Here is a 15,186-nt window from a genome sequence, read left to right as displayed (position 1 = left end):
CCGCTGGCCCCGCCCCCGCGCGTCACGTGCTCACCAGCAGTACCGCCCCCCGTCCTGGCCTGCGGGGTTGAGGGAGATGGGAGGTGGGGGAGGCGAAGTCTTTGTGGTGTGAATTGGGGGCTCATTTAGGGTCCCATCAAACACTGTCCTTTAAAACTTTATTACCCCAAGCCGGCGTTGCCCCATTGGTCGCATTTCAAACTTAGTCTCCACGAAGAGCCCCTTACTTCCGGAAGCCCCTGTCACCGAGTGCAAAGGTACTAGGAGATTTTTGGGCGTCCTGCGTCTTTCCCAGGACGTTAGATTGCGTTCTCTCTCCCTCTCCTCTCCCTTTCTCCTGCCTCTCTTTCCCTCCTGTTTTTGTTGCGTTGCTGGTGTTGGACCCCAGGGCCTCGTGCATGCTAAGCAAGCGCTCCAGCACTGAGCCCCAGCCCCTTAGGCTAAGAGCGCGCCCCCCCGGAGGCAGCCCCGTCCTGTTAGGGCTCTTCACACGGATCCTAGGTCACTGCCTTCCTCCCAGCGGGGACTGGGGCCGCCCCGTCAGCAGTTGAGCTTTGCGGGAGCCTGGGAGCGACGCCTCCCTCTGCAAGGAAGTCTGGGCGGCCCTGCCCCGCACCCGAGGAGCGAAGGCCCGGCCCTTGCTCCCTTGCTGCATGGGATTTCCGAGGATCAGGGTGGCCAGGGCGGTCACTGAGTTATGGAGGGATAAGCACCGGGGCCTGGGCTGGTAGCGACCAGGTAGAACTGAGTCTGCATCGCAGGGTCAAGAGGCGGTGGAGAAAGTGTCCGGTGGGAGGGCCTGCACGGCCCAGACCGAGAGGTGCGCGATCCTTGCACTCGGCGCACTGATTTATGGTGGCTGCGTTAGAGGGGGAGTGGTGAACCTGCCCGGAGCTGGCACTCCAAAGACAGTGAGGCAGAGGGAGGAAGGAAAAGGGTCAGAAGTGGGATTTAAAAAGAAGTTCCCCCACTTTGGGCAAGTTAGAGATGATGGGGAAATAGGTGCCCCGAGAAATGACCAGGGCTTGCTCCAGACTTCCGACGCTGGAACAGCAGATACTCAAACGACTCAGGTCACTCGGCGGTCGCTTCCTTAAAGAGTTATTCAGCCTCCGAAGGCCCCTACAAGGACACTGGAGCCTGCGTCTTCGCCCCGATCCTTTCCTAAACTGCGCCGAAGAGCGCCTAGGGCTCCCCTTTTCCACCCAATCAGAGATCATCAGTAATCCTGCTAGCTGGCAAGAGAAGCCTCTTTCCACTCTCCATTGACCAGTTGGTTGGTGACGCAGAAGATGGGCATCTGCATTGACCACTGGAGACAGACAGAAGGGAGGGTCTCCCGTCTCCTTGCGGAGTGGCGCTGGAAGGTGGTCGTTGTGACTGGGGGATTTAGAACTTTCGGTTTGAAGGACTAGCGAGAAAACCAACGAAAGTGGGAAGAAGGAGGGGCTTCTCAGGAGGTGTGGAGAGTCGCTTCTATTCGGAGGTCCTAGGGAGGCCGGGCAATGCCAGAAATCCGACCAATCAAACTGGAGTTTATTTTAAGGCGGCGGGGTTGGCGAAATGACTGGCAGAAAGCGCGTGCCTATAAGGAGTGTTTCAGCCAAACGAGGGCGGGTCCTCCTGCAGAACGGCGTGGAGAGTATCCAATAGGCTCGCAGGCGTGAGGATGCTTCCCCTCCCCCCACGGCGGGGCCAGTGGCTCCCCCTATCGGGTGGGGGCGGCGGGTGACGGGCGTGTCCCTCCCCCAATGAGAGGCGGGGGGAGGCGGGTTCTGCGCCGCCATGTCGCGGAGGCTGCTGCCCCGGGCGGAGAAGCGGCGTCGGCGGCTGGAGCAGAGGCAGCAACCGGACGAGCAGCTGAGGCGGTCGGGAGCGATGGTGAAGATGGCGGCGGCGGGAGGCGGCGGCGGCGGCGGCCGCTACTACGGTGGCGGCAGTGAGGGCGGCCGGGCTCCTAAGCGGCTGAAGACTGACAACGCCGGCGACCAGCACGGAGGCGGTGGCGGCGGAGGAGCTGGGGCGGCGGGCGGCGGCGGCGGGGTGAGGCCAGGGCTTTCGGCGCCCGGAAAAAAGGGAAAAATTCCGTACTTTGAGGGTATTTGTTTTTTGGGGGGGTCCTCTGCGCACGCGCCCAGGCCCTCGCGCCGTTGACGGAGTGGGGGAGGGGCAGGCGTTGGGAAAACGGTGGGGTTTGAGCGAGGACAGGCGCGTGCGCATGCGTGCAGTCCAGAACGGGTTTGAGGGGGCGGAGGAAGAAGCTCGCTCTGCAGAAGGGTCACTGCGCAGGCGCCGCGGGCTGGTGTGGGGGCCGGGCCTTTTTTCCCTTTATCATTTTCTGCGGCCCCGTGCGCATGCGCGCTTCTCCAGGCTGGCCTCGTGGGCGGTTGGGGGAGCACCTTGTGAGCGGGAAAGGATGGGTGGTGGCTTCGCTGAGTGGGAAATTCCGTCCGATCTCAAGTCTTGACTCCATACCGAAATTGACTGTTGACGATATATCCCCAGACACCACTTTTGGGGACATTAAGAAAACGAAGACAAGATTTGTGATTTTCCCTTTTAAATTGAGCCAAGCGTTGGAGCCATCAAATATTTGCTCACACTTTCTGCGGGGTGTGTGTGGTAAATTAAAATACCCCGATCACGTGGGCACGCTCGGAGAGATTCAGCCTTTTAAATCTCCCACTCTTGAAGGCCTCTCATTGGGGAGTTTCTGTCGTTTTAAGGGTTCAGCAGTAGTGGTTACTAGACTTAATCTTCCCGGGTTTTGTCACACGAAATTGGAAAACATTTTCATTGATTTCCCGTTCCTCTGTGAGGTTGGCAGGGAGGAAGCATTAGGATTCCTACAGATTTTGGTAAATTACCTTAGGTCATATGGGTAGTGAGGGACAAGGTTGGGATTAGAACTCAGGGCTGTGGAAATCAGACCTCCTGGTTGGACACAACCAGGATGTGTGCTCTTGTGGTTTGTGTGGTTCATTCCTGAAATAGAATGCAGGTTTACCCTTTTGCATGGGCTTCTGTCCAGTGTTTCTTAGACAAGAGGCTGGGCCCAGAGCCCAGGAGAGATGGAGGAGTGTTACTTTCCTTCTCAGTCCCAGAGGTTTCTGTGTGGGTGGAGAGATAGCATCCCCTGAGAAGGTTTTCAGTGGTATGTGTTAGAGGTTTTTTTGTTTTTTTTTGATGGTGCTGGGGTTTGAACTCAGGACCTTGTGCCTGCTAGGCAGGCACTCTACCACTTGAGCCATGCCTCCAGCAAGTTTCTTTTCATTCTAAAGAGCTTCCTCACCCTGTTTTTCCTTAGTTTGTCATGGGTAAAACTAGAAGGGTCAAGATTGTCCAGGCTGCCACAGATTCTGGGACATACACTCTTTTGCCCCTTTGTGACTGCTGGGGACCCTTGCCTGGCTCAACCGCAGGAAGGGCAAAGAATCTGGAGCACAAACAAGCTGCATGTCCTCCTTCAGACTGCAGTGGACACTTGCTTTAGCCCTTCCTGAAGGTGTGTCCCCTCTCTGAGCCACATGGATTGAGCTGGTCCCTAGAGGAAGGTCAGTTTGAGACTTTCTGGTTCTGCAATGTGCATTCCTCCAAAGCTACAGCCACTGGACAACTGACCAACCACTCAAGGCTGTTGTCCTGCCTTCCCAGAAACCTTTTGGTGGGATTGGCTTAAATTGTCCCTCTTCTGCTCTGTATATTCTTTCTGATACTTGATTGTCATACCTGAGTGCACTGAAGCTGCTACTGGTTGGCTGCCTTTTTAGTCAGGAAATAAAGTCTTGTCTGTTTCCTTTCTCAGGAGAACTACGATGACCCCCACAAAACCCCTGCCTCCCCAGTTGTTCATATCAGGGGCCTGATTGACGGCGTTGTGGAAGCTGACCTTGTGGAGGCCTTGCAGGAATTTGGACCCATCAGGTACTGGGCTTAGATCACGGTTCAAGTTTCTCAAAGTCACCTCCTTTGCTGTCACTTGTTTCTGATTGGAAGTAGTCATTTTGTCTTTATGAGCCACATTCCTTTGGCTACATTCATGGCTGCTCTACTCTTGGGCTTGGTCATTGAGCTTTGACTTGCAAGTTCCACGTCCCTTTCTTCTTCCTTCCTTCTCTGCTTATAATCTTAGTCACTGTTCTTTCATTCAGCAAATACTCATTCGACATACTCTAGTTTCTGGGAATACAAAAGTGAACAAAACTGTCCTGGATTCTTCCTCTCAGAAAGTTGCCCACCCAGAGTGACTAGCGCTGTGATGGGGTAGGCCCTGGGTGTAGGGGAGACGACTGACTCGGTGGGATGGGGAGGGGGTGACATACCTGTGGCATGGGGTATCAGGTCAAGAGACCATGGCAGGGATTCAGAGAAGTCCAGGGGCATGGAGGAGTCAGTTCACAGAAAACCATAGGACATTCTCCTGCTTGCACCCCCTGAGAGGACTGGAAACTTCTTTCTGCCAGCTATGTGGTGGTGATGCCCAAGAAGAGACAGGCACTGGTGGAATTTGAAGATGTGTTGGGGGCTTGCAACGCAGTGAACTACGCAGCTGACAACCAGATCTACATTGCTGGTCACCCAGCTTTTGTCAATTACTCTACCAGCCAGAAGATCTCCCGCCCCGGGGACTCAGATGACTCCCGGAGTGTTAACAGTGTGCTTCTCTTCACCATCCTGAACCCCATCTACTCCATAACCACGGTGCGTGCCAGCAGGCATTTCTGTAGCTCATCTGTGAGGTTTGCTCCCTCCCCTTGTCCCTTCCCCAAGCCAGGCTGGCTGGCCAGGGCCCTTCACTGTGCCGGCCTTTGTTTTTACAGGACGTTCTTTACACTATTTGCAATCCTTGCGGCCCTGTCCAGAGAATTGTCATCTTCCGGAAGAATGGAGTCCAGGCCATGGTGGAATATCCTTTACTAGGAATGCGTTTTCATGGGGTGGGGACAGTCTTTCAACTGCCGCATGTCTATGGAGTGCCTGCTTAGTGCCTTCACAGAGCCTACAGTTTGATGGGGGAGAGGGAACGAGGAAGCAGGCATATACTGGGCACGTCTTAAGAGGAAGGAGAGGCCATGAGATTTGCACGGAAAGGAATGTGGAAGGGATCTGGGCAGGTCCCTGAGGCACTATCCTGTCGCCATGAGGAGATGACTGGAACCAGGTAGAGGTTCCAAGGAAGAACAAGGACTGCAAAGTGGCTGGCAGAGCAGGGCACCTTTGGACAGGTGTAGTGGGAAGCTGCTGGTGGACTCTTAGGGCAGGCAGGCTGTAATCTGGCTGATGATTGGGAGACAGAGCGACACGAGGACTGGGACAAAAATGAAGCAGGTGGCTTGGCTTACGGCGGTGGCTGGGCTGGGGGTGCAGGTCATGGAACCTGGACAAGTGGCTGCTCTCCCGGGCACACTCCACAACTTTAGCCTCTCTCCAGAGGCTGTGGCAGTGAGCTGACCCCCAAACCCACACGCTACAATGTCTGGGTGCTGCTTTGTCCTCCTTTTCTGGAACAATTTGAAGCCCTTCCCAAAGAGGAGCTGTGGTGATACTTTCTTTAACATAGCTTACATTTGACTCTGTGCAGAGTGCCCAGCGGGCCAAGGCTTCGCTCAATGGGGCTGACATCTATTCTGGCTGTTGTACTCTGAAGATTGAATATGCAAAGGTATGTCTGGGACATGACTGCCCCATGTCAGCTTCTGGGTGAGATGGCACATGGCCGGTCTCAAGCTTTATCTTGTCCTTGCAGCCTACGCGCTTGAACGTGTTCAAGAATGATCAGGATACTTGGGACTACACAAACCCCAACCTCAGTGGACAAGGTAATCCTGATGGCCACTTTGCTCTAGACACACCCGCCTCGCCTCACTCGACTAGTGCACCTCATAGACCTCGACTAGTGCACCTCATAGACCTGGGCTCAGGTTATGTAATGCCATTAGACTCCCTGTGGACACCGGAGGACTTTGGGTCAGTTCTCAGAAAAAAGATCCCAGTGACAGGGTAAATGAGGGCCTCTGTGGGTTCTGCTGCCTGGGCCCTGTGACCCTGCTGAGAGTAGAGTTGAGGCCAAGGCATGGCATGGGGCTTAGGAACAGTAGCAGCTCCCAGCTGGATTTTGCTGCCTTCTTTCTGTAGAGCCTGGTTAGGGGACACTGGCTGTCCGTTCCCACCCTGCCAGGAATGGTCCTCTCATTATCATTGCCAGTGTCAGATGGTGGAGATGGCAGATGGGGAGGGTGATGAGGGCCGCTGGGGTCATGCAGCAGAACCTCTGAGCAAGCTGACCTTGTGGAGTCAGATGCTCAAAAGTGGACCAGGGCGGACACGCCTCACCTCACTTGTAGAGGGCACTCAACATCTCTGTGTGGGGGTTCCCAAATGGACCACCCTCTTCCTAGTGTCTGTCAAGAATGCTTGCCTTTATTAGGCAGGAGAGGTGGAGGATTGTCTTTGAAAAACAGCGGCACCCCCTCTGAAAATCAGCACCGTCCATCTCTTGGTTTGATTACGTCGGCTAGGCCATGGGCTGAGGGAGGAGGCTGGTTGCTGACTTCACACAGGCTCTGGGAGGCCAGAGGCCCCCCCTCCTAGGCAGCCTGTCTTGCTTGATCCTGAAGCTGGGAAGCATTGGTGGGGGGTGGGCTAGACTTCCCCAGGACCCTCACAATGGGTCCTGTGGGCCTGGCTGCTCCCTCCAAAGGTCAGAGGCAAATTGACCAAGTGATTGTACAGAGCGGGCAATGGCATTACATGACTTCTAACAGAAACATGGCAACCAACCATTTCTTCTCCAAGGAACATAAATAGAAGATGTGCAGACCAGCAGGGGCTAGTGGCAGGGGCTGGCTGTGCATTGCTTTTGATGCCTCTCAGCTTTGGCCGCCCCAAGGCTGGGGCCCAAAAACAAGGGGCTGGTGAGGTAACCTGGAGTGAGGGCGGTGCTTCGCCACCCCCTCAGGAACCATACTTCAGCGGCTCTGCCTCTGCACATTGCTCACCAACACACAGGGTAGAAAACCACTAGCTCTTCCTGGAGAACAGAACATGCAGCCTCCACCACGTCCCCAGAAACAGCCGCAGACTTGAGCTCACTACATCAAGAACACCACACCGCGCTCCAAGGAACAGCTACAAGCACAGAGACAGAGGCAGACAGAGACAAAGAGAAAGAGACTCAACATGGCAGCAGACACTGCTTTTTTACTAAACATTAAAGTCAAAATCCAAGCAAACTTGAACCCGAGAATGTACACAGAAGTAGGAAACACAGAGAACAGAGCTCTCCCAACCAGCCAGCGGTGCTCTTTTCGGAGAACGGTTCGTAGACTGAAGTAGATCCCATGGGCCTCCGAGACAATAGGATCCTCTCCATTCCTCGCCATGTGGGTTTTGATTTTAAGTCCTTTGGTTTGGGGAGGGCCTTTTTTCTTTCTGTTTTGATATTTTTTCCTGCAGTCACCGGCTGCCAACACAATCTGCACCAACCGGAGATCAGAACAAAAAAACTTTCAAACCACAACAACAACAAAAAAATCAAAAAAACCAAAACAAACCTAAAACCAGACAGCCACAGCTCAGAGGCACACAGTTACCTGCTGGCGGGTAACCGGGCGTGCTCCCAAGGCCAAAAGCGCGCGCATAGTGGGGCCACTGGCACACTTCATACCAGGAGACACGCACACGGAGCGCTACACAGCAGAAGCCCCGCACCACCGCACTGTAGCACACAGTGTGAGGAGGTGACAACACGGAGGGACACTACCCACTCCATACACCTTCATTTCCTTCCACTCTCTGATATCTTCTGAGGACAGAACATCTGTGAGCCAATTTTGATTTAATCAAAACATTGACTTTTAAAGCGATTCTTTTAAAAAAAAAAAATGTGTAGCGGATGTGTGCCGTAACTTGTATTTATGACTGTAAAACCATGTGATGCAGGGTCGCAGTGTATGTTTGATGGGACGCCATCTTTCAGAACTGTGCTAACTCACTGTTGAAGCGTCCAATGGTAAGAGAAAATACAGATTTGTTTTTTTGTGACAAATGGACATTGTACTCTGTACTTCTGCTGTAAGTAGCCCTTTCCATCTTTGTAATGACTGCTTGTTGAAAACAAACCCAGGCCGGGTGGCAGGAAAGGGCAGTAGTTTTGAGCCCTGGGTTTTGGAGTTAGCCAGACCTGGGTTCAAATCCTGGCCTAGCCACTGACTTGCTTTGTGACCTTGGGTCAAAATGTCTTTTAACTGCTCAGTTAAAAGGTAACTCCTCAGTCTTCTTATCTGTAAAGTGGGGCTAAAACCTTAGTACCTACCTCATAGGGTTGTTGTGAGGACATGAAGAAGCTGTGATGTCTGTAAAGTGCTTCCTTCCCATGTCTGCCACTTAAGTTGGATTAATGGTAGTGGTTGTGAACTGCAATTAGGGTTGGGAGGAGGCTCTGCGCCATTGTTGGGTCTAAGAACATTGTTGTATGTGACTGCTCATTCAAAATGATTCTGCTGTTGCCCTGCTCATCAGGTCCTACAGCCCAACTCCTCGGGCTGGATGGGACTGTGTGTATGTTTCTGGGGGGTGGGGGAACAGGGTCTAGAATGAAGGGGTCCAGAGTGGGGCGCAGACCCCCCCAGAAACAGGTTTTATTCTGTTTCTGCCTATCTTGGGTTATTTCCCTGCTCTTAACCTGTTCCCTTTTTTGGGACTTACAAAGGGTCTGTTGGGCTCCATAGTGTGTCAGCTCTGTAGCATCTTGCAGGTTCCCCAGAGGCCTGCAAGGTGAACTCCCCCATCCCTGGGCACAGAAGAGGCCTCACCCTTCACAAAGAAAGGAAGCCAGCCCCTTGGTGCAGGCTGGGTAGGGAAGGAAGGTGGGCTCCAGCTTTGAGGCCTGGCATCACGCCTCCCTAGGTCAGGTCCTTAGAAAGGAGGTCCCAGCAGCCCTCATAAGGAAAGGGCTTGTAGCCATGCTCACAGGAGCTGAGCAACTTGAGATTAGCCTCTAGTCAGGAGGGAGGGACTCATTCTTGAGTTTGAATCCTAATACTTTTTCTGTCTGCAGGTGACCCTGGCAGTAACCCCAACAAACGCCAGAGACAACCCCCTCTCCTGGGAGATCACCCGGCAGAATATGGTGAGGGCAGGGGGTTCCCCTCCGTGGACTCCCGTGGCTCCTGTGCCCCTGCCCGCCGCCCGCCGCGCAAATTCTCACCCGTCCTCCCTCTCTTTCCTTCCCACCCCCCAGGAGGGCCCCACGGTGGGTACCACAGCCATTACCATGATGAGGGCTACGGGCCCCCCCCACCTCACTACGAAGGGAGAAGGATGGGCCCACCCGTGGGGGGTCACCGTCGGGGCCCAAGCCGCTACGGCCCTCAGTATGGGCACCCCCCACCCCCTCCCCCACCACCCGAGTATGGCCCCCACGCCGACAGCCCTGTGCTCATGGTGTATGGCTTGGATCAGTCTAAGATGAACTGTGATCGAGTCTTCAATGTCTTCTGCTTGTATGGCAATGTGGAAAAGGTGAGCTGCTGTGGGGTCGGCTGCTTTTCCCATGGGCCCAGCTTGCCCAGGGGCCCAGGCGGCCTGCGACTTGCACCAAACAGGTTTTGTTTGGTCCTCACTGAGCACTTCGTGGCTTTTACTGGTGAATTGCCATTGTTGAAGGACCTAGGATTTCACTACTTTAAAGCATGCAGACTTGCCATTATGTGGACATAGGGTGACAGGATGTCAGGAAGACCGTGAAGACAGCTTTGCCCTGGGAGACTTGATTGGCTGGCTGGTGATGCCAGGCCCTTTGGCAGTTTGGTTTTTTTATGCGGTACTGGGGTTTGAACTCGGGGCCTCAAGCTTGCTAGGCAGGTGCTCTACTGCTTGAGTCACTCCTTCAGGCCCTTTTTGCTTTAGTTAACTTTCAAAGAGGGTCTCAGGTTTTTTGCCTGGTGCTGGCCCAGGACTGAACACCTCCTACTCTGTGGAACTGGGACTGTGCAGGCATGGCGGACCACACCCAGCTTATTTGTTGAGACAGGATCTAAATTTTTCCTTGGGCTGGCCTTGAAGTTTGGGCCTTTGGATCTCTGCCTCCTGAGTAGTTAGGATTACACTGCCCCTGGCGTAGTGCTGGGCCTCTCTGCATTCCCTGTGGCACATTTGGCCTCAGTTGGCGAGCAGCTGACTGACCGCCTGTATTTTAGCAAGGTGGTATTTTGCTTCCATCAGACTCATCTGCTCTTAGAAGCCTATTGAGTGTTTAGCCTTTAGCTTGGCTTATTACAGAGAGGAGTAATCAATCACCACGAAGTGTTCTTAATGTACCAAGCCCTGTTAAAAGGTGCTTTATGCATAGTGACTCGTGTGATTTTTCGGGAAGAACAGAGCTTAAATAATCTTTATGTGAACACCCTGAAGCCAGCTGGACATCCTGGCCTCAGAACTGACACAGCTCTTGTATTTCTGGTGCAGTAGTCCACATGAAGTCATCCCTTGGGCCTGGGGAGCAGGGCTCATGGTGCGGCGCTTGCCCAGCATGTATGAGGCCCTGGGTTCCATCCCCAACACCACAAAAAAAGTCCATTGCATTGTGACCATATCCACAGATCTGTAACAGCATGTGTCAGGCATGTTTTTCCTGGTGGTCCTGATTCCCTGTTCCCAAGAGAGAAAGCCCAGATCCAGAGCAGGGGTTGGTGCTGTGGACTAGCTTGGGAGGAGCAGAAGGCTCTGGCAGCTGGGTGCTGAGTGCAGCTGCTCTCTCCAAGGTAAAGTTCATGAAAAGCAAACCAGGGGCCGCCATGGTGGAGATGGCTGATGGCTATGCAGTGGACCGGGCCATAACTCACCTCAACAACAACTTCATGTTTGGGCAGAAGATGAATGTCTGGTAGGTGCTGTTGCCCAAGGCATGGGGAGTTTGGAGAGGGGCTCAGGAGAGCCAGTCAGGTGGGACCAGAAGACAAGCATGGTGAGATGGAGGTGCTTAGGCTGAGAGGGGTGAGAAGGCATGGGAGCATCATGTCAGCTATGGAGCAGCATTTTCAGAGGCACACAGCACCATCAGGACAACTTAGAGTCTGATCAAGGCTCCCCATCCCTGTCACAGTGTCTCCAAGCAGCCAGCCATTATGCCTGGCCAGTCATACGGGCTAGAAGATGGGTCCTCCAGTTACAAAGACTTCAGCGAGTCAAGGAACAATCGCTTCTCCACCCCAGAGCAGGCAGCCAAGAACCGCATCCAGCACCCCAGCAATGTGCTGCACTTCTTCAACGCCCCTCTGGAGGTGACCGAGGACAACTTCTTTGAGGTGGGTGCCATGGAGCAGTGTAGGTTGCTGAGCCCTCTCCATCTGAGTAGGCCTCCTATTTTTCTTGTTGAACACGTAATTGGGTGAGCACTTGTTCTGCTGGTTCCTGGGTTTGGGTGCTGGGGACACAGCAGAGACCAGGACAGACAGGTAAGAATCCCTGCTCACAGTGGAGACAGAATGAGACTGGTGCTGGACTTGGATTCCTGAGCCCCTGAGCAAGCTGGGGTGGCGGCTCATTTTCTGGGAGAGTCCCCATAGGCCCATGATGACAATGGCATCTAGAGTGGCTAGGTAATGTCACAGTGCCCTCAGGGAGGGGCAGGGGCAAGGTTGGCCTCCGGACCTCCCTATGGCCTCAAGTGTTGCCCTTCAGCTTAGCAAACATTAACCCAGTGGCATATGTATCCATGGAGCTGTTGAAGGTGGGCAGCTGGAAAAAGCAGTTCCTCCATCCTTGCCAATGTATGGAGTACAAGGTCAAAGCCAAAAAACCCTTTCTCCAGAAGAATTCAGGCACTCAGTTCTCAGGGTCTGGCCTGCTTGAACTTTTCTTGTATGGTGCTTGGGTTTCTGAATTCTTTTACGATCTGTTTCTTCTGCAGATTTGTGACGAGCTGGGAGTGAAGCGGCCAACTTCTGTGAAAGTATTCTCAGGCAAAAGTGAGTCTCTGCCCCTCCTCCCCCAATTCTTGGTTGCCAGTGGGCAGCTGCCAGTCCCTGCTGAGTCAGCCTAAGACCTTGGCTATCTTGCTTTCCGATCAGGTGAGCGCAGCTCCTCTGGGCTGCTGGAGTGGGAATCCAAGAGCGATGCCCTGGAGACTTTGGGTTTCCTGAACCATTACCAGATGAAAAACCCAAGTGAGTACCTGTGTGTCCTGCAGTAATTCCCCTGATGGCCTGATGGGAGGCTGGCTTCAGGCCAGAGCCATCCTTGCCCTCAAGATAGGACCCCAGAGATTCCCTCCCCATTGCAAACACAGGCAGGCAAGACCTGGTCTCCGGGAGAGCCGCCTGATGAGGTTCCTCCTGGGAGAGTCAGCCTGGCTGCTGCCGCCATCTACTCTGCCAGATTGGGAGTTGCTCAGGCTTGCATTCTCTTTGTATCAGAGACTGGTGCAAGCATTGCCCAGGAGTGGGTTTCTTGAACCCAGTGTGAGGGAGGTGAGGGGACTGTGTCTGGGGCTGTTTTTAGGGCTCACATCATGCAGAGGAGTTAGACCACTGCAGTTGTATAGAATGAGGAGGGCCTGGGGAGGGGATCTCCAGAGAGACTGAGCCTGACTTCTGTCCTCTCCTTTGCAGATGGCCCTTATCCCTACACTCTGAAGCTGTGCTTCTCCACTGCCCAGCACGCCTCCTAATTAGGTGCCCAAGAAGAACCCACCTGAGCAGGAAAACCTTTCTTTTCTTTACGCCATTGATTTTGTTTTTGTTGGTTTCTTTTTTTTTCTTTTTTTTTTTTTTTTTTTGCAAACATTCTTCTATTCCTTTTCTAAATGCTAGGTTAGTAGAGGCTTAACCATAATGGAAATGCTGGAAGTCTGAAGGGGGAGGGAGAGGGGACCTGATATCTCCCAAGATTAACCTTCACTTTTTAAAAATTACTGTACATGTGATTTTTTTTTTTTTCCTGTTCATACATTTGTGCTGCCTCATGTACTCTTGGCACATTTCAATAAAATTGTTTGGAAAATAAACATACCACTTGCTGGGATTCTGGGCAGTGTCTACCCCCCCCCCCCAACACACACACTTCTTTTAAAGAGGTAGGCAGGTCAGGGCCCAGCCACTTTATTCCTTAGGGAGATGCAGGCCTAGCCCTGAGAAGAGCAGGGTGTAGGGGGCACAGATGGGAATAATGCTAAGAATTAAGGAGTCCTTGGAAGGAAACTCCTGCAGGCCTAGTGGCATTCTTAGAGGGCCCTGCCCAAGCAAGCTCATTCTAGTGGAACAGTCATTTAGAAAGTAACTAGGAGCTGGCTGTGGGTGGCTGCAGTAATGCTATCTACGTGGGAGGCTGAGATCAGGAGGATCACAGTTTGAGGCTAGCCTGGGCAAAAAGTTTGCAACACCTCATCTTCAAGATATCCTGAGGAAAAAGTGGTAGAGTTCCTACCTTGTAAGTGCAAAGCCATGAGTTCAAATTCCGTTCCCTCAAAAAAAAAAAGTTAGCCAGGTGTTGTGATGCGCTAGCTAGTCCAGAAGTTTGGGGACAGCCTGTGAATAGCTCCATCTCAAAAAAAATTGTTGAGACCCAAAGTGAGGGAAAATGGTTGATAGGCCCTAGACATATAAAATAGGATGTTGGAACCTCTTGCAGTTGCCTTGAGTGGGGTGGGGAAAGAGTCCAGAGGGGAGGTGGTGGGCGTGATCTAACCAATGCATGTTAGGCTATTCAGAATTGACACAATGAGTCCCCCTGTACAAAGAGTGTCAAAAAAAAGTTTTTGTGGGATTTTTGTTTTGGTGGGATGGGGTTTGAACTTAGGGCTTCACACTTGCAAAGCAGGTGCTCCACCTTGTGAGCCCCACCTCCAGTCCATTTTGCTGAGGTTATTTTGGAGATGGAGTCTCTCAAACTGTTTGCCCTTGAACCTCCATCCTCCTGATCTCAGCCTAGGATTACAGGTATGAACCGACAGCTCTGTGCATTTTTTTTTTAAGGTTGGAAAGACCCCAGAAAAGTGAGGGTCCTACTGAGATCCCTTACTCATGGTTCATGATTTTTTCCATAAGGAAGTTCTGCAAATTCCGTAACCTGTTTTACACCAAGGACTGTCTTATCTCTGCCCCCTGCACCATATTGTGTGGGTGTGTCATGATTTACTTAACCTGGGCCTGAAGGTAAATTTCATGTGTTTGCCACTGCAAACATTACTGCATGTGTCTATTATTTCTACAAGTCTCGTAGCCAGCTTCTCTGCTGTTAATCTCAAAGTCAGTTCCTCAATGGAACTGTAGGTTAAGGATAAAATTGCCCACATGGCTCCAGGAGGGGGCAGAGCCTGGCTTAAGGGCTGACCTTGACTCATCCTGGAGGGAACAGGCAGCCCACAGAGGCTGCACCTGTCTAAAGACACATCTACTGAAGTCATTTATCAAACCTGAGCCAGGGAATGCTTACTTTAAATAGGGTTTGTTTATAAGCCAGGAGAATAAAGTTAGTTTTACCAGCCTATCACTCCCCATTCTACTTCATTGTCTCTTTCCACAGGTACTCCTTGCATATACAACCATTTACAACTGTATCTTGACACCAAAGGATTACACTGAACATTTTACAACTCAAGATTGCAGGCACTAGTGGCTCAACGCCTGTAATCCTAGCTATTCAGGAGGCAGAGATCGAGAGGATCTCGGTTCAAGGCCAGCCAGGGCAAATAGTTTTAAATAGACCCTATCTCAGGCAAAAAAAAAAGGTGGAGTGGCTTAAGCTGTAAGTGCTGAGTTTAAACCCCATTACTGAAAAAAATTTCCTGCCTAGCAATCATGACACCCTGAGTTCAAACCCCAGCACTGCAAAAAAAAAAAAAAAAAGTCCCCCCTCACCTTGGTATCTCTGCAAAGGGTTTTCAGTGTTCCATCACATAGGTAATCAAACATTTTGTTGGTATGATAGTTACTGGTTCTGTCTTCAAAAGGAAACTGTCCAGGGCTGGGGGATGTGGTTCAAGCAGTAGAGTGCCTGCCTAGCAAGCATGAGGTCCTGAGTTCAAACCCCAGTGCTGCCAAAAATCAAAATGTCGGTAGTCTGGATATTCGGTAGCAGACAGAAGAAAACATTCTGTACACTCCCACTGGCCCAGACACATCTGTTCACCCTCTTGGTGAACATCTCCCTGAGGAGACTACTTAAAGCAATATTTTCTGTCCTCCT

At 52.3% G+C, this 15,186-nt stretch overlaps 1 protein-coding gene across 2 annotated transcripts; it reads left to right on the top strand.

Moving 5' to 3' along the window:
* The first annotated feature begins 1,753 nt into the window (after positions 1–1,753).
* Positions 1,754–12,783, top strand: Hnrnpl (heterogeneous nuclear ribonucleoprotein L). 2 transcript variants are annotated; one of them, XM_074057840.1, is made up of 13 exons: positions 1,758–2,043; positions 3,806–3,924; positions 4,464–4,701; positions 4,821–4,901; positions 5,561–5,662; positions 5,747–5,819; positions 9,059–9,130; positions 9,242–9,522; positions 10,764–10,885; positions 11,105–11,306; positions 11,912–11,969; positions 12,072–12,167; positions 12,612–12,783. In XM_074057840.1, the coding sequence occupies exons 1-13, from the start codon at positions 1,786–1,788 to the stop codon at positions 12,668–12,670; spliced, it is 1,761 nt and encodes a 586-aa protein (XP_073913941.1). In that variant the 5' UTR covers positions 1,758–1,785; the 3' UTR covers positions 12,671–12,783. The 2 variants fall into 2 exon arrangements, with proteins under 2 accessions (XP_073913940.1, XP_073913941.1); XM_074057839.1 differs by having other exon boundaries at positions 1,754–2,043; positions 9,059–9,522.
* Positions 12,784–15,186: the final 2,403 nt, after the last annotated feature.

Source organism: Castor canadensis, chromosome 16 (genome assembly GCF_047511655.1).
Source record: "Castor canadensis chromosome 16, mCasCan1.hap1v2, whole genome shotgun sequence".
NCBI lineage: Eukaryota > Metazoa > Chordata > Mammalia > Rodentia > Castoridae > Castor > Castor canadensis.
Note: the sequence above shows the minus strand (reverse complement) of the source record. Positions and strands in the feature narration are given on the sequence as shown.

Excerpts from the sequence above, each read along its gene's own strand:
- Hnrnpl (XM_074057839.1), top strand. The coding sequence starts at position 1,786 with ATGTCGCGGAGGCTGCTGCCCCGGGCGGAGAAGCGGCGTCGGCGGCTG. Across the intron at positions 2,044-3,805 it reads CGGCGGGCGGCGGCGGCGGG|GAGAACTACGATGACCCCCA; the intron begins GTGAGGCCAGGG and ends TTCCTTTCTCAG. Across the intron at positions 10,886-11,104 it reads GGGCAGAAGATGAATGTCTG|TGTCTCCAAGCAGCCAGCCA; the intron begins GTAGGTGCTGTT and ends TCCCTGTCACAG.